We start from the raw sequence: 18519 nt of genomic DNA on the forward strand, positions 1-18519 counted from the left end.
AATCTATCTAGTTCTCTTTCCTACTTTTTCCAATTTCCACCTTTCTTTTACTGTTGAGTCTGCTTTCCTTTAGGGGTAAGCTCTTAACCTAAATTTCCTACACAACATAAACTGGGAGTAGGCCTGAGGAAAGGGCAGGAGTGAAATGTAAAATTTGTTACTACCAGTTCTGTGGGTGTGGCTTGGTGGCAGGGGAGGTAATGTGACTGGGTGGGCGTGGCCAACTTTTTTTTTTTTTTTAACTTTTCAAAGCATTTTTTCTAATGTTTTGAAAAGCCTCTCTGCCGATCAGGCAACTCAGCTGGGATTGTCAGAGACTTTTCAAAGCATTTTTTTTACCACCTCTTCGGCCAAGAGGTTGCAGAAAAAAATGCTTTGAAAAGCCTCTGATGATCCCAGCTGAGCCGCGCGATCATCAGAGGCTTTTTTTTTTTACTTTTAAAAGCATTTTTTCATCAGAAGAGGTTGTAGAAAAAATGCTTTTAAAAGTAAAAAAAAAAAAAGCCTCTGATGATCGTGCGGCTCAGCTGGGCAATGGGGGGGGGCGCAGGGATTTTTTTCTCCGAACCACCCACCACCATCGCTACCAGATCGGGCAATCCGGTCCAAACCGGGAGCATTTCACCCCTGGGAAAGGGTAATTGTTGACCCCCATCAGTGTTGTGTTTGTTTCTTCCGGACTTGCATGATCATGGTTATTAAAAAAAAATAATAAACCACCCAGAGTCATTCGGAGTCAATCAGCCTCAAAATTTAAATAAATAAACGGAGTTCTTCGTTCCATGTGTTTCAGTTGCAGACAGGATCCCTGAATTTCAAGACCGTCTGGATAAACACGCACAGGTTAACAATATTGTCTTTCACTGCTGAATCTTCCCAGCAGATTTATACACTGCTCAAAAAAATAAAGGGAACACAAGCAGAAGACATCCGAGATCTGAATGAATGAAATAGCCTTATTAAATACTTTGTTCTTTACATACAGTAGTTTATACACTGCTCAAACACCTAAAGGGAACACAAAACTACTGGATGTAACGAACAAAGTATTTAATGAGGCTATTTCATTCATTCAGATCTCGGATATCTTCTGCTTGTGTTCCCTTTATTTTTTTGAGCAGTGTATATTCTAATGGAGGATTTAATTTAATAATTAAAATGTGTTTCCATGCTTCAGTCCTGCTACACTGGTTTTTGCTGGTACTGGGATAGCTAGCTAGTCTGATGATAGATAGATAGATAGATAGATAGATAGATAGATAGATAGATAGATAGATAGATAGAATTTTAAAATAGGATGAAAACTAAGAATAGGCACAGGAAATATAAAGAAATATATAAATGGAATAGGAATTCATTTTAATGTTTCTAATTATGAAAAAACAAATATCTTGATTTGAACCCAGTTTGATCAGTTTCAAACTCAATTTAAGATCAGGCTATACACAATCTCACAAGCAAGCTTATCAGGGGCGGGTTCCAAATCCCGTTGCTACCGGTTTGCTTGGGCGTGCACGCGTGGCACTTCTGCGCATACACAGAAGCGCCCAGCGAATGGGCGGAGCCTCCCGCTGCCACCACTACCGTTTTGCCCAATCCGGTGCGAACCGGTAGCAACCCACCACTGAAGCTTTTCCTTAGTTCACCTAACGCAAGATTTTTCCTTTATACATTGGTTGCACAAACCCATGATGTTTGTTTGAACTTAAGCACCGCAATTTATAAAACATGAAGTTTTAGAACTTCATCATGCCCCCTTACTAGTTTCCCATACCCACGCCCTCCAGAAGTGTAGATAAATGGCCATTCTGATGGGAAAATCCTAGATTGTCCACACCACTAGAGGGAACCTGCTTGGCAAACTTGCCATGCCACCACTCACCGGTTTTTATTTATTTTTTAAATGTATACATAGCATTAACTATGTTGAGATTCTACACTCAACATACTTCAGCTGGCTACTAAATTCAGCCACTTTCTGGATGTGCATATTATACCGAACCAGAAACTAATCCAAAGGAATGGATTTGAACAATATGCTAAGACATATCGTTGATTAAAGTTAACCAAGCTTGGCATGTAGATACTAATATATCTACTAGACCATTACTGTCCTGGATAAGTGTGTTGTTGCATGAACACAGGCAGCATCCCCTCATTTAGATGGGGTCCAGCACATGAAAGAAAGCTCATGAACTCAGAGGAAAGTTTGATTATCAAGGCAGTGTGGAGACAGATATGTGTATTTTTGTTGATAGTCAACAAGACTATTAAAGCAAGTTGATGTTGTAGCCTAACTGTCAGGTGCAAAGTCTCAAGACCTAACATTAAGTTCCAGTTAAGTTGATTTATTGCTCACCCCTACATACAAGAATCTAGTCAACTAAAGGTCAACACTAAATTGGTTCTAGATAAGAGTCAACGGAATTCAAGAGGGGTTGGACTTAAGTTGCTTGTGACAACGTAAGGATTCCAGGCTGATTACTCTCTTGACTCTGCCTCCAGGCTCTGCCTGTCCTCCTACATTAATAACATCTGGAGGACAATCCTTCTGGCAATTTGAAAGCTTTGCAAGCTTTATTTTACCGAATTAATTAGGGCATCTTTCGGAAACTTCACACCTTCCACATATTATTGGATTTCATGGTTTAATTGCACTCCTCGTCCTCTTTTAATGACCCCATAATCCCTTGTGGGGTGGAGTCTGGGTAACTGAATGGAGCTGAATGTTTACTGGTCGGATGCCCTTCCTGTCGCCAATGCGGAGCTTTGTTCAGCAGATATATCCGCAGTGTGCCCAGAGAGAGAAATATCTGCCTCTACCTAGGATCGAACTCACAGCCTCCTGATTGTGAGGTGAGAGCTCCACCTCTAGGCCACCGCACTGCTCCTCATGGTCTTATTGCACTATTCCACATTAATGGATGGAGTCCAGGCAGGGTAGAAAAAAGCCACAAAGGAAGATATGACATCCTTTCACATTGTGAAGTGAGTTGGTTTGTACCCAAAGCAACTATGGCCATGATCATCTCATTAGGATGTGTCACTTCTTGTCTCCTCTAGTACTTATTTCCTCTTTAATTAAATGCTTTCCATCCTATGAACATTTGAAAATAACTAAATAAATTAGATCATCAACCAGTTCAACCCATTTGCTTTTGCTACTCAAAGAAAGGCACAATCAGTAGACATCCTAAGGTTTGGATCACCAGGCCCTGCAGCCTAAAGGCCTCCCAAATTGAGTGTGATCTTTCTTTTTTCCCCCTTTAAACAGTGACACTCTCTTAAAAGGGAAAGGAAAGAAAGTAAAAGGTTAAGAAAAAGGAGTCTGGGATATCGGGTTTCACCATACAGAAGTAAGAAGGTTGAGGGGGCACCCTTTCCATCTATCTTCCATCAGTACCATTGACCAAGATGAAAAATGTTTGCAACAAAAGTTCATCTTTGTATGGCATTCAGTATCTATGAAACTTTAGAACGGGTGTCCAAACTTGGCAACTTTAAGATTTGTGGACTTCAGCATGGCTGGCTGGGGAATTCTGGGAGTTGAAGTCCACAATTCTTAAAGTTGCCAAGGCTGGACACCCCTGCTCTAGATACTCTACCGTACTATCACTATTACAAAAGAGCAAGGTTTATAGGCACTAGTGATTGTTAAGGCCTTGTGTGCAATTCAAGGCATTATGGATTGTCATTGCTTGCTTGCTTGTTTCATGAAACATCTTGAAACAACCCTTCCCCCTTGGTTTCCAAACCATTAGCTTTTCATCAAAGGTGCCGTCTTTGAGTTTTCTCCTGGAATATGAGATGAGTGAGTGAACCAAGCCACCAGTAGTTGCACACATAAGACAGTGAACACTTAACCTTGTTGTTGTTCCCAGCAGTTTCCATTTTCAGGGTTATTGATTCAGGAAGGAAGAAAGGAAGGAAGGAAGGAAGGAAGGAAGGAAGGAAGGAAGGAAGGAAGGAAGGAAGGAAGGAAGGAAGGAAGGAAAGAAAGATAGAAAGGGAGGGGAAGAGTCAAGGAAAGCATACCAACAGCCTTTAAAAGAGACTAAGGCCATCATTTATCAAATGACAGGACAAAGCACTCCAACTTACCAAGTCCTTGCAAAAACATCTCTGGCTACTAAAAAATTAATCGGCACCAGATGGCACAACAGCCGCTTGTCACGGAGCCAGGCTTGAGCCACAAACAAAAGCCTTTTGCTCCACGGGAAAAGTCAGAAGATCACTGGAAGATCAGGAGGAGAGAGCAGCAGGGGTGGCAGGCCCCCGAAGATAGCCACGGAAAAGACAGGGAGCCACTTTGATTGTCTGACACTACAGCAGGTAAGAGTGTCCTTGCTGTGCGCAGAGAAGAAAAAGGCAGCTACTCAGGATTCAAAGAATGGGCTCAAACATGCCATATTCTGTGTGTTCATGCTACTAAAAGGCACCGATTGAGTTATCTTATTGCATCAAGCCATTGGTTCTTCAATCAGCATTTATCACATAAATCATGATTGACGATTGGGTTCATACATTGCAATAAGGAATTCTAGGTCCCCAAGAATCAACGATAGCCTAAAATCAAAGAAAGCAGAAGGAGCATATAATGCAATGTACGAATGCAGTTCCCTCTGCTCAATGTTAGAATACTTGGGATGGGAGGAAAATCCAGATAGAAACTCTGGAATGCTGTTATTAGTGAGAAGCATCCAGTTTTCTTCAATCTAATGCTTTTGAAAAGGTTTGGGTCTACAGCTATCAAAATTCTCCTATCTTTCCCCCTAGCTCCAGAAACTTTAGAAGTTTTAGCCCTAATGAACCTGAACTGTTATCACTTCAGGAGAAAATCATGTTCACGGTATTGCCCTCATCAAATCAACATTCTGATTTGGAAGAAGGCAGCATCCTGTGCCTTCAAATTCCTTGGTTTTAGGCCAATGCATACAAGATGTCACCTCCTCCCACATCTTTATTTGCATCATAATGGTGAGTGTTTTCTTTTTCTGAAAACACTTTTTTTTAAAATTTGATTTATATGCCGCCCTTCTCCGGAGACTCAGGGCGGCTTACAATGTGCTAAGCAATAGCCTTCATTCTTTTGTATATTTATACAAAGTCAGCTTATTGCCCCCACAAACTGGGTCCTCAATTTACCTACCTTAGAAAGGATGGAAGGCTGAGTCAACCTTGAGCCTGGGGAGATTTGAACTTGCAGTAATTGCAGGCAGCTGAATGTTAATAACAGGCTATTAGTCTGCTGCGCCACCAGGCTCTTAACTTTCTTCTGTAGTTTGTCTCATTGCATCAAGCAATATTCTGGAAGAAACTGCAGAGTGGAGTGGAACTGAAGAAAGGTGTGTGAATTCAGTTTGAATTCTGAACATAGTTCTCCTGTATTTAATTATTTAAACGGCGACCATATATGTCTTACTTACTTCCTTTAGCAAAAGGTTGCAGATTTGAAATATTCTCTGAGGGAACAGCTTAATGGCCTTAGATGATACAGATACAGATTAACAGAGTCGGAAGGGACCTTGTAAGTATATCTAGGCCAACCCCCGCCCAAGCAGACCATACACCATTTTTGACAGATGGCAGTCCAATCTCTTCTTGAAAGCTTCCAGTGATGAAGCTCCCACAACTTCTGAAGGCAAGCTGTTCCATTGGTTGATAGTTCTCACTGTCAGAAAATTTCTTCCTTATTTCCAGGTTGAATCTCTCCTTGTTCAGTTTCCATCCATTATTCCTTGTCTGGCCTTCAGGTGCTTTGGAAAATAGCTTGACCCCCCCCTCCTCTCTGGGGCAGCCCCTCAAATATTGGAAGATTGTTATCATGTCTCCCCTGGTCCTTCTCTTCACTAGAATACCCATGCCCAGTTCCTGCAACTGTTCTTCATATGTTTTAAACTGGATGCAATACTCTGTATTATATACAGTATATAATATCTGTGTGTGTGTGTATAGATATATATACATACATACTTACATACATATACATATATCAGGTGAAAACTAACAGATTCTGACAGGTACTGGAGAACCGGTAGTGGAAATTTTGAGTAGTTTGGAGAACCGGCAAATACCACCTCTGGCTGGCCCCAGAGTGAGGTGGGAATGGGGATTTTGCAATATCCTTCCCCCAGGAGTGGGGAGGGAATGGAGATTTTGCAGTATCCTTCCCCTGCCACATCCATCAAGCCATGCCACGCCCACCAAGCCACATCCACAGAACCAGTAGTAAAAAAATTTGAATTTCACCACAGACAGACAGAGATAGATAGATATATAGATATAGATATAGATATATATAGATATAGATATAGATATAGATATAGATATAGATATAGATATAGATGTAGATGTAGATGTAGATGTAGATGTAGATGTAGATGTAGATGTAGATGTAGATGTAGATGTAGATATTCTTTTCAAATAAAAGTAACAACCTTGACTTATATTACAATAATTGTAATATGACTCATTGTCATTAGTTGTCAATGACTAATTCAAGGAAGCAAAGGTAAGCAGCACCAACCTTGGTAGGCACTGGTATATCAATCCACTTACAATTCTAAATGACATTGCTAACCTCCCAATTGTCATGTCCAAAATATTGTCCATGGTCCAACCCTCGCTTCATTGTAAACTGAGAAGCTCTCAGTTTAGAGGAATGAAAGATTTGCAATATTAAGCAAAAGCTTCTCTTTCTCCATAATCAAACCTAAGGGTCAAATGCCAGGAAAATCAGGAGACTCAAACAGTTCAAATGGGTATAAAGATTTATTGTAAACTTAAGATCGCTACCAGAATTTGAACTACTAACAACCAAGGGAAATTAACAGGAGATAATGAGTAGAAGGAATTCAAGGTGGGCTGGGCTTACATTTCTCATGGGAGTGCAGGGATTCATGACAGATGATGTGTTTGACCCCTCCCTCAGGTTGAGCCTACATTAAGGTCAGCCAAGATATGATTTAATTTGCTATTGCTAATTGTGTCTATTTTACTCTTAATGTTCCTCACTTCCAGAACACAAGCAAACCCTTCCTGCTTCTCCACATCCTTGTTCTAACATCTTTTCACAGGTGGCCCTCCATGAGGTAGGGGGAGAAAATCCAGAACATCAAATTCAACCATTCATATTTCATTCCCTGCTAAACTAAGGTTAGATGTCTGCAACAGAACTTCAGTTCTCTTAGGCATATATATCATCAGGATTCTACTAGAGAGATCATCCCAAACCTTTAGTATTTGTGTATGGAAAAAATCTATAGAAGGCATAATCTCACCTTTGCTGGAATATCATATGAATAATAAGGCACTGAGTAATTAGGAGACGTGATTTCAAGGCATGGCCAACGCTTAAGATCCATCTCTCAATTACACATTTCATCAGACAACTTTCTTGAATATTCAGACCAGATCCCTTGGTTTTCATGTTCTACATAGTTTAACTTTGATATAATTATACCTATAGTAAGGTAGATATTGTACAGAGTCACCCGACAATGAGATGGGCAAAGGTAAAGTTTCCCCTGTCCAGTCATGTCTTACTCTAGGAGCCAGTGCTCATCTCCATTTCTTAGCCAAGGGAGCCAGTATTGTCCAAAGTTGTGGTTATGTGGTCAACATGATTAATCATTGAGGTGTATGGAACGCTGTTAGCTTCTCACCAAAGTGGTACCTATTTATCTACTCACATGTGCATGCTTTCGAACTGCTAGGTGGGAAGGAGCTGGGGCAAGTAATGAGAGCTCATTTCGTCATGCAGTGCTCAGGTTTCAAAGTCAGGCTATCCATTTTCCAGCTCAGAGCCTTTAACACTGAGCCACCGCACCCCCTCATATACACATATATAGTACTATATATTAGGAAATGTATACTAATGCACACCTTACTAATAGATTTTATAGGGTCCAGTTTCTTGTCAATTCTAAAAAGGTCATCTGTTTAATATTTCATTATTCATTTAGAGTTCGAACTGCCTAGGTTTTTAATGTGTCTACTATGTGTTCTTATCTCTTATTCTTTAATTAATATATCTTTATTACTATCCCGCCCTCAGTTTTCAAGTACAAAATAAATCACTGCCATCGTTATTCTTTCATGGAGATTTATATGAAATTGTAGTAGAGGCATAATCCTATCTATTTCATCAAGCACAAGAAAACTTTCTTTGATATTCTGCCCAGTGAATGCAAAGGGACAAACACTGACAAACACTGACTTTTGGTTTAATTGATATAACATTGGATTGTATTTTGTCTTTTTTATTTAAAAAAAAAAAACCAGCCATCTGTTCTTATAATCTTCCTGTGATGCATTGATTTCCCTGACCAACACTGGAAAATATCTAGCAATGAACTTATCCTAACTGGTTTCTAAGAGATAGCTTTTCTTTCTATTATGTAGTAGCCTTTATATCCCTACCTTCCCCCATTATGCCTTTAGGTATCCTAAAAAATATTTTCTTTATAAATAGAAATAGCAATAGCACTAAGATTTATATACCACTTAACATTGCTTTACAGCTCTCTCTAAGCGGCTTACAGAGTCAGCATATAACCCCAACAATCTGGCTCCTCATTTACCGATCTTGGAAGGATGGAAGGCTGAGTCAACCTTGAAGCGGTCAGGATCAAACTGCTAGCAGTGGGCAGAGTCAGCCTGCAATACTGTATTCTAACCACTGCCCCACCTTGGCTCCTTCTCTTCCATAAAGAGATGACAATGATGATAAGGATGACACGTCCATTTTTCCAAATCTGATCTCTGCCTCAGAATAGTGAAGCCTGGATAGTCGACTTTGTTGAAATATAGATTTGTAGTTAAATTTAAATTTACCGACAAAGAATTAAAGGTAGAAGCGACTGCCTACGAAGGCTCTTGGATTGGGGCTGAAAGGCGAAAGTGGAAGCAGTATGCTCCGTTCCATGTTTGGGTAGACCAGGTTGCCTTGATAAACCAGTCTCACTAGTTAGATTTTGTAGGATTTTGAGAAATGCTATGGATAACCTAGGGATGGCTAACCTTTTTGCCGTTGCGTGCCAAAAGCGGAGGGAGTACAGGGGTGTAGCCCGTGTGCATGCCCTCACCCATAATTCAATGCGACCCACCCCCCACGCATGCGCATGTGACCCCCCATGCTCCCCCCACTGGGTGGGCCCGGTAGGCCTGTTTTTCACCCTCCTCAGGCTCCAGAGGCTTTCTTGGAGCCTGGGGAGGGTGAAAACGGGCTCCCCCACCCCTCCGGAGGCCCTTCAGAGGCCGGAAATGGCCTGTTTCCCAACTTCCAGTGGGCCCGGAAGGCCCAAAAATCAGCTGGCCGGCGTGCGCATGCGCACTGGAGCTGAGCTTGGGCAATGCTCACATGCCCACAGATATGGCTCCGTGTGCCATAGGTTCACCGTCACAGACCTAAGAAAAGGAAGGCTCTACTCAATGAAATCACAATTTTAGAACCCGCCAACATATCTAGGTTACGAGTAGCAGCCTATAAATATACATAATAGAAGTACAGTGGTCCCCATTTTCTGAATGGTGAAGATAAATCCTTTTCAAAGGATAAGAAGTTTGCTAGCACTTACTTTGGATACCTTATTTCAGTGCCTCAGGGCTAATGAGAGTCCTACATTTTTCAGTGGGAATAAATCTCATTGAAATGACTTATTTTTGAAAAGGCATAAGGTTATTTTACAAACCATCTGGAAATGTTGTCCATTGCATCCAATGCAAAAAATATACATAATGCTCACCAGAATTATAATTGTGGTGGCCTTGGCTTTTGAGAAGAAACACTTGCTGATAAAAACAAATTAAGAGATGAACGGAAGGGCCCCAACTGCATTCCTGGAATGACAGATGCTTCAGAAACATTTTGTGCTGCGGAGGAATTTCTGGATGGTGTTCAAGGGGAGACTTGTTGAGAAGATGAATCTGAACATTCCTACCAGATATTCTCACTAACCTTTTCCCTGGCCAATTTTTATAAAACTGGGAAAAGGGAAGAAGAACCAGCCTATCTCAAGCAATGATCACTAATTCATAGTACTGGATGACCCTTACTAGTGGGCTTCATCAAATGCCAGAGTTGGAGAAGGGTGGAACCAATTAGAAGAAACAGGGGAGGAGACTAAATATGAACATAATCTCTATTATATTCAAAAACCAGTGTTGGCTAAAAAAAAACTTCTAGTGGAATATACCACCATATATTAGTCACTTAAAACTGACATAACACATTTTAAAACATACGAGTCATCTAATCCATCCTGAAAATTTCTCCTTCCTATGAAAGAGAGACTTCAGTTTTTCTTCTTCAAATTTTGTTTGGTGTTTCTGAGCTCATTGGAAAGTTGGATATGGTTGAGGGTTGTGATGACCAACTTTAAGAATGTTTCTCAGTCTGACAAAAATGTTTAAAGATAAATCAGCTAAACGTTGGAAATGTCACCAGCTACTGGGGTCGTACTACCATATGTGGTGGACATGTGTGGAAGCTAAGAAATACTGAACAAAAATTCGTATGCGGTTGGAGAAAATGATACAACAACATATTGATTTCAAACCTGGGTTATTCTTGTTGGGGATTTTACCAGAAATTTATAGTAAAGAAAATGTATATCTGATTATTCATGTAATAACTGCAGCTACAATTGTATTTGCACAAAATTGGAAAAGTGAAGAGATTCCTACGGATGAGAATGTTATTAAGAAAATATTAGAATGTGCAGAAATGAGTAGATTAACACTTGCAATTAAAGAAAATGAAGATTCTGATTATTATAGTATATGGGAGTTATTCTATCAATGGTTAGAGAACAAATATGAAAATTAGAAAGAAAAACAGAGAAGTGAAATATGGGAAATGTTTTAACAACGTTAAATAAGCTAAGGATTGTCATAATAGTAGGTATGCTAGGTATTAGTATTAAGAATAGACAAAATATTAAATATGGCTGTAAATCTTAATTGTTATTGCACAAAATATTTGTACCCTGATGACACACTGTTTAATGAAAGAGGAAATGTTTGTATTAAAATAAAAATAAAAAATTTAAAAGTAAAAGAATGTTTCTCAGTCTCAGAGCCTTTTAAGCCTTTTAAGATGGATGGACTTCAACTCCCAGAATTTCCCTGCTAGCATTTATTACAAATTAAAATTTAGTTATCATTCAGCTTTCCTACCATTCCTTTCTTCAAAGAATATGTTTATTTCCTTTTTTTTTATTCATGGGAAAAAAGAAGAAAAAACTAAAAGGCAAAATTAAAGCAACAAAAAAACCCCACAAGAAATATCTTTTAACCAGTGCTTAAAGAATTCATTAAACCTTGGCCACACTATACAATAGTTGTTATCATCTTTACATTAGCCAAAACTAGAAAGCAAACTTTTATCTGTGATCCAGGACTACAATTTTCCATCATTTTTATGCTGTATTGGGTGCTTTAAAAAATCCATACGTCTCCGTATAGTGAAAAATTCCAGATTCAGAAGTATATCCATATCCTCTAATTGTAAAACCAAAGGAACAATCTTATGGACTTCCATCAACCTGGAACACTTAATAGAACAAGCCAACATTATACGGACAAGACTCCGCTAATCTAGTTCACACTTCCAACATAATGACTTCGATAAACCGCCTTTTAAAAATATTCTCTAGTGCATTTTGTAGACATGAAATGGCTTTCTTTCAGTCAATCTCCTCTTAAGATCATCAGATATACACTTAATAATTTAAAGTCTCTTTGCATTGATTCACTGATACAAAATATTCCAAATGAGTAACTGAATTCTTAGAAATAATTAGTAGGAGGAGGAGGTGTTATTGCAAATCCCTGACTAGAATTCTACAAGATTCAAAAATAATTAAAATAATTGGTTTCTATATCAAATAAAATAAAATGCAAACATAAAATTGTAACTAGATCACTGAGGCAATAAAAGGACACCCAGCTTTATGGATACTATAACAGAATTTAGCCACATTCAAGGAAACAGAATTATACTTGTCTCATCCCAAGAAGGGTACATAAAATAAATCTGAATTCTCTGAGTGTCTTGCCAAATAGGAAGTCATAAAGTGGACACTTATGTCCTTATAGAAAAAGCAAATATCACGGGAATGAACTAGCAATTGACTGGTTCCTTCTTCACAAGGGCACCATCTTAGCTCGTAAAGGGTTTTTTAATATTTGCCCTTGAGAACAGCTGTTAGGAGGATATTGAAAAGTGCTAATGTTAGTGCTCCTTGGAATTCAGGGAGAGCTGCTTGCTTTAAGTGTCTTGCAGCATAAAATAAGGGGCATCACATCGCCATTCAAGAACACAGTCTGGGATAGGGTAGATTGACCCAATTAGACTTCCAATTATCTAGCCAAGTATCATACTGCTTGTATGGGGTAAACTGGTAGTCCTCGCCTTGCAATATTTGTTTAGCAACCATTAGAACAGTGGTGGTGAACCTTTTACTTACTGAGTGCCGAACAGGAACGTGCTTCGCGCGCTGGGCGCGCTGGCGTGCCATCCACGCTAACACGCGGCTCCTCCCCATGTGCTGCGCGCTCAACCGCACCATCTGCAGATGCATGTGGTTTTCGCACACACAATGCACACGCATGAACGCTGTCTGCGCAGGCGCATGCTGCACACCAGTCATCTCACACGCTTGCGCAAACGCACACATGTGCGGGAGAGCTCCAAAGACCAGCTGGCTCTCCTGAATTGCACGCTGGGTCCCCTGAATTGCGCGCATGTGCACGAGAGGCCCGAACACCAGCTGGGACATGCATGCATGCGCAGCTTCAGGTGAGTTTGGTGACGGCTCGCGTGCCCGGAAAAATGACCTTACGTGCCACTTCCAGCACGCGTGCCATAGGTTCGCCCTCACAGCATTAGAAGTTACAACAGCACTGAAAAAAGAGACTTACGAACGGTCCTCACACTCACAACTGTTGCAGCATCTCCAGTGTCATGCAGTCAAAATTTGGCCACTTGGCAATCAACAGGTATTTACAGCGACTGCAGAATCCTGGGATCATAGGATCACCATTTGTGACCTTCCCAGCTGACTTCCAACAAGCAAAATCAGTGGGGAGATTCACTTAATGACTGCATGATTCACTTAACAATGACAGTGACTTGCTTAACAACTGTGGCAAAAAAAGGTCATAAAATCAGGCATCACTCATATAACAACCGTCTGGTTAATAATGGAAATTCAGATCCCAGTTGAGGTCGTAAGTCAAGGACTATCTGTAACAGGGGTGAACTGCTCTGAAGTCTGCTACTGGTTCGCTTCATTACCGGTTCACTTTGTGCGTGCATGCGTGGTGCGCACCAACTGCGCGCTTCGCACACATGCGCACCGCAGGTACTACCGCGCAGCACTGAAAAAAGAGGATTAAGAAGCCTTTTCTGAGTCTTCAAAGGTAAGTAGAACAGCGGTGGGGGGGAAACAGATGTGCCGTGAGATTTAAAAGCAGGATTTCCTGCTTTCTAGCGAATATAAATCACGCGGCACAGCTGATCGTCGGAAATACCAGTTTGCCCGAACTGGTAGCATTTATTACTACTGATTCGGGAAAACTGGTCTGAACTGGTAGCATTTCACTCCTGGTCTGTAAGGACTTGATTACAGCCCATCCTCAGAAGTTATACACATGCCTTAGTCAGATGTTGCTTTAGCACCGCTGGAATACTGGGTGTATCCCTCTGCTGAAGTGGAAAGATTATTCTGCTGCAATGTTATGAGAATAGAATAGAATAGAATAGAATAGAATAGAATAGAATAGAATAGAATAGAATAGAATAGAATAGAATAGAATAGAATAGAATAGAATAGAATAGAATCGGATGGGATGGGATGGGATGGGATGGGATGGGATGGGATGGGATGGGATGGGATGGAATGGAATAGAATAGAATAGAATAGAATAGAATAGAATAGAATAGAATAGAATAACAAAACAGAATATAGAATATAGAATATAGAATATAGAATATATAGAGAACAGAGAACAGAGAACAGAACAGAACAGAACAGAATAGATGGAATAGAATGAAATGAAATGGAAAATAATAATATAAGAGACAGAAATGCATTTTGAATTACAGTGATACCTCACTACTTGACTGCTTCAAAACTCATCAAATTTGGTACTCGACACATTTTGACATGAAAATGCTGTCCCAGTACTTGGTGTTTGTTTAGTATTGGATGCACTGTGATAGGAAGATGGGGATGGTTGCGGAGAATGGACAGGAAGTCGGCCATGCTGGGAAGGTCTCTCCAAAAGGAGAGGAATAGCCACAGTGGGTGGACAGGAGGTCGGCCATGCTGGGAAAGTCGCTGACTTAGGAAAAGGGACAGACAGAAAGTTCTTCCCAGCTGAAAGAAAGGGTCACGTGGTAAATCACGTGACTTGGTCAAGACTCATCCTTTTTAGTAGTTTGCACACCTACTAGAACTAATGAACAGTGTATACAAAGGTACCACTGTACGTAATTTTCATGGCTTTGTGTTTGAAGGCACTTGGAAAAACTCAAGCTTTGTTGTATTGCCTGATCCCCACCCCCACCCTGAGCATGTATTTTAGGTCACTTTGCTAAAACATTTATTAAGAATTTTATTTTAATGTAATCTCAAGTGCTTTCTTAAGAGGGAAAAAAAATGGCTAGGATACGCCAGCCGCTGCTTGTGACTGAAGCACTACATCATCTGCATGCAATAAGATTACAATGTGTTTATTAGCTACTTTAGAGTCGGGGGTGATGTTCCAAATTATTTATTTCGGCCACAAGAGGGGTTATGTGCTAATGGAAAAACATGGGAGGCTAAATGCATTCCTGTCTTATTCTTCTTTAATTTGGAATTTCTTTAATATAGCGGCTTTCGGTGCCGCAACTAACTTTTACTCTGAAGCTCCCATGGCATCTGAACATTAACGGGATTAACTATCTTTTGTGGCATGCTGAATTTACCCGTGACTTTATTCTGGAAATGAGAGCAAGTGTAGCCCCAGGGGTGGGCTGCTGGGGGTTTGCAGAGGTTCAGGAGAACCTCTAGCTAAGATTCTGTGCAGTTCGGAGAACCCCCAAATCCCACTCCTGGCTGGCCCTGCCTATCCCACCTCTCCCAGGAGTCTATACGTGGCCTGTTCTGGATGCAGGTAAGTTCAGGGCGCGCACAGAGGCTCAGGGAGGGTGAAAAACAAGCCTACTGGAAGTTCGGGAAGGCCGGAAACTGGCCCATTTCTGAGGGCCACCAGAGCCTGGGGAGACCGTTTTTGCCCTCCCGGCGGCTCAAGAAAAGTCTCCCTGTCCCGGGGAGGGCAAAAATGCATCTCCCACCCGCCATGGTGCAGGAGGCTGACAAGTCCACGCCCACCGTGATCACGCCCACTGTTAGGATATGGTTTGAGCCTAACAAGTTGTCCAGGCAATATATATGTTCTGTGACTTTAATATGAATGTGTATTGTGTGACTTTAAAATTTTACTGCTGATTCATTGTAATGCTGAGTCATGCTGTAATTAGATAATCACTGGTTGTGAACGTATTTAAGAAAGGTACTGTAACGTATTCAGTTGATGATAAGCTACCATAGTGTGTGGAGTTGCTATCATTGTGCTGTCATCGTTGGATGGATCTGCTACCATCGTGGTTTGTGAACCAGAGTGAACTTGTTATTCTAACCAACTACTGTTTGTGTGGTAAGAAGATTTTTGTATCACTGGACTGATTTAACTGGCAAAGACTTGGATTGATTTAAAGACTATGAGATTGTTTTTTCACTATAAAGTAAACTTTTGATAAACCAGTTTGCACATCTCTTATTCATTGCTCTCGCAACGTTTCTCTGTGCTCTACACTCTGCTGGTTGGTAACATAACAACAATATCCTTAACACCCACCCAGCAACTGGACAGACAACCCTTTGCTAAAATTTTTGAAGCCCACCTCTGTGTAGCCCTGAAGTTGATGAATGTGGTACATAATACCAAACCTGGCTGACATAAATATTGTGGTCTGACGTTGAAATATAAGGATGTGGTCTAAGGAAGGCTGCCCCACTCTAAAACCTGCCTGTTTATTTGCCAAACATACCCTGAACTGACCCAATTGGACAATTTATTATATAAGTGCTTGGCATAAAGCTGATTTATTATGCTTAAGAAGTTGATAAGCTGGTAATTAGCAGGCAAGTCTTGATTGCTTTTTCCCATCATAGTGATATTTCATTAATTATAAAGGAATAGTGAGGCTCCATTATTGTTAAAATCTGCTGTCCTCTCTTAACCTTTCAATTTTAAAAAAATGAATAGGAGAACTGTTTTATAGTCTTATTTAGGCCACCCGGAACCACTTTTTCATGAGATCGGTGGCCATATACTGTAAATTTCATGAATAAATTAATAAGTTGGGGTTATCTAAGGCAGGGGTCTCCAACCTCGGCAACTTTAAGTCTGTGGATTTCAAATCCCAGAGTTCCTCAGCCAGCAAAGCTTATGGCTCTAGATTATGAAAGAATTCTGGGACTTGAAGTCCACAAGTCTTAAAGTTGCCAAGGTTGGAGACCCCTGATCTAAGGCTCCCTGCAAGGCTCCTAATCCAGGAGTTGTATGCGATTCTAAGACATCTGGCCCAAACCGTGAGCTGAAGAGGACTTTTAGTTTAATATCACGCAACGTAGGCCATCTAAATTTCTCCCACAATATTATGACAACGAATTTTTCAGAGAAGCCTGGTTCATATTCATGAACAAGTCTACAAATAGAATATGTTAGGTAAATTGTTTGAAAAACTGTGAATGGCAAACAAAACTGCAAACACAAAAATATTTATGCTAGATGAAACATGCACTAAGATATGTGCAAACTTTTTTTTTCCGGGTGGGTTTCAAACAAATATGAAAATAGAAGGAAGGAAGCTTGCAAATGAACACATAAATTTAGAAAGAAATCAAATCTCAGCTTAGACTGAGTTTCTGAGGCTCTCCATCAATTCTCCAGCTGATGATACACTTTTCTGCCCTCTGGAAAACAAATGCAGGCTTTATATAAAACTATGGTATCGGGCAGTCGTTTTCTTTTGTATGCTGCTTTTAATCATGGATAAAATTTCAGAAGAAACTTTCTCCAGATCATTTAGAGAAGATTTGTCTCTAGACATCTCCTCCAAGCGTACACCATTTTCTACAAAGCTTTTGAAAAGAGAATTACAAACACCAACAGTTCATATGCATTTGTTCTGCTTGCGCTACACCGTTTCATTCTTAAACCTGTAGTAGATTTCTTCTACATCCCTAGTGTGCATTAAAGCACAGATGCATGCACCATTTGGGGCTTCAATAGTTTTAGATTTTTCTTACCTACCATGCCTCAAGTAAGAGCAAAACATGAAAAAGCATTCTCTGTTTTTATCTTAGGACTGCATTTTCCCAGTGCATAAAAAGTTACTCTGGTTTCAAGTACCAACAAATGTGAATATGTAATAGTTTATGCAAAAATCTATTATAGCTCTAGATATTGAGGATTTCAAACCTGGCTAACATGTTTCCCACAAGAACATGACCGCAACTTCATTATTCAACCATACAGCACATATGAACTAGCAGGACTATTCCGATAGACAATTTCCTCTGGATACTATCTTTCATTTAATGGAGAACATTTGTGATACTTTCATGAAAGGAACATTTTGGCAAGCTTTAAACAGGCAACTGGGGGATCTTATGTAACAACAAGACCAACCACAATCTCAGCAATAATATGCAGACCTTCCTCTAAAGAAAATCCAGACATTTCGAGAACATTTTGCAAAAATATGGCATTAACAATATTTTACATACACTGTCAAGATAGTTGAACTTGTCCAGCTGCAAGGAATACGACAAGTAGGACTTTTTGATAGCTTTCTTTTAAAAAAAAGAATTGAAGTTGTGTCTCCTACCTATCAATGATCACGGGATCTGAGGGAGTCTCATTACGGTTTCCACAGCTCTTCTTTTCACAGCAACGACTGATGAGGAAATAGCACAAAAGGAAAAAGAATTCAGTAATTATAACATATAGTGCTACATAATTGTTTTTGGGGGGTTTTATACTCACTTACCTTAATTTAAAGGCATTGGGTAGTTCGTACTAATGAATTTTTTTTTACTGATAAAAGTGCACAAACCACAATAACTGGGGAGTGTCATAGATAATAGGCTTCTGCTAAAGAACAGCTTCAACACTGCTTCGTAGCCATCCTCAGTGCTGGTGCTATAACAAGGGTGTCAAACTCAATTTCATTGAGGGCCACATCAGGGCTGTGGTTGACCTCAGGGGACCGGCCAGGCATGGCCGACTGGGTGGGTGTGGCCAACTGGGTGGGTATGGCCAGCTTGATGCCACTCCCCAAACTGCTGCCATGTTTCCTCTTCACACTGGGTAGACCGGGCCAAAGCCATGCTGGCCCAATGTTTCCCCTTCGCATTGGGTAGACTGGGCCAAAGCGATGCAGGCTGCCCCCTTACATTT

General features: G+C 40.4%; 1 protein-coding gene across 5 annotated transcripts in view; it reads right to left on the reverse strand.

Moving 5' to 3' along the window:
* EBF2 (EBF transcription factor 2) overlaps positions 1-18519 on the reverse strand; it is a 280406-nt gene that overhangs the window by 237741 nt on the left and 24146 nt on the right. For all 5 annotated transcript variants that reach the window (XM_087875582.1, XM_034436841.3, XM_034436842.3 and 2 more), the window contains exon 6: positions 17948-18016. In XM_087875582.1, the coding sequence (XP_087731708.1) occupies positions 17948-18016 (69 nt within the window). The remainder of the gene's footprint in view (positions 1-17947; positions 18017-18519) is intronic.

The sequence above is a fragment of the Pantherophis guttatus genome, chromosome 9, assembly GCF_059756535.1.
Source record: "Pantherophis guttatus breed Tessera chromosome 9, ASM5975653v1, whole genome shotgun sequence".
Lineage (NCBI taxonomy): Eukaryota > Metazoa > Chordata > Lepidosauria > Squamata > Colubridae > Pantherophis > Pantherophis guttatus.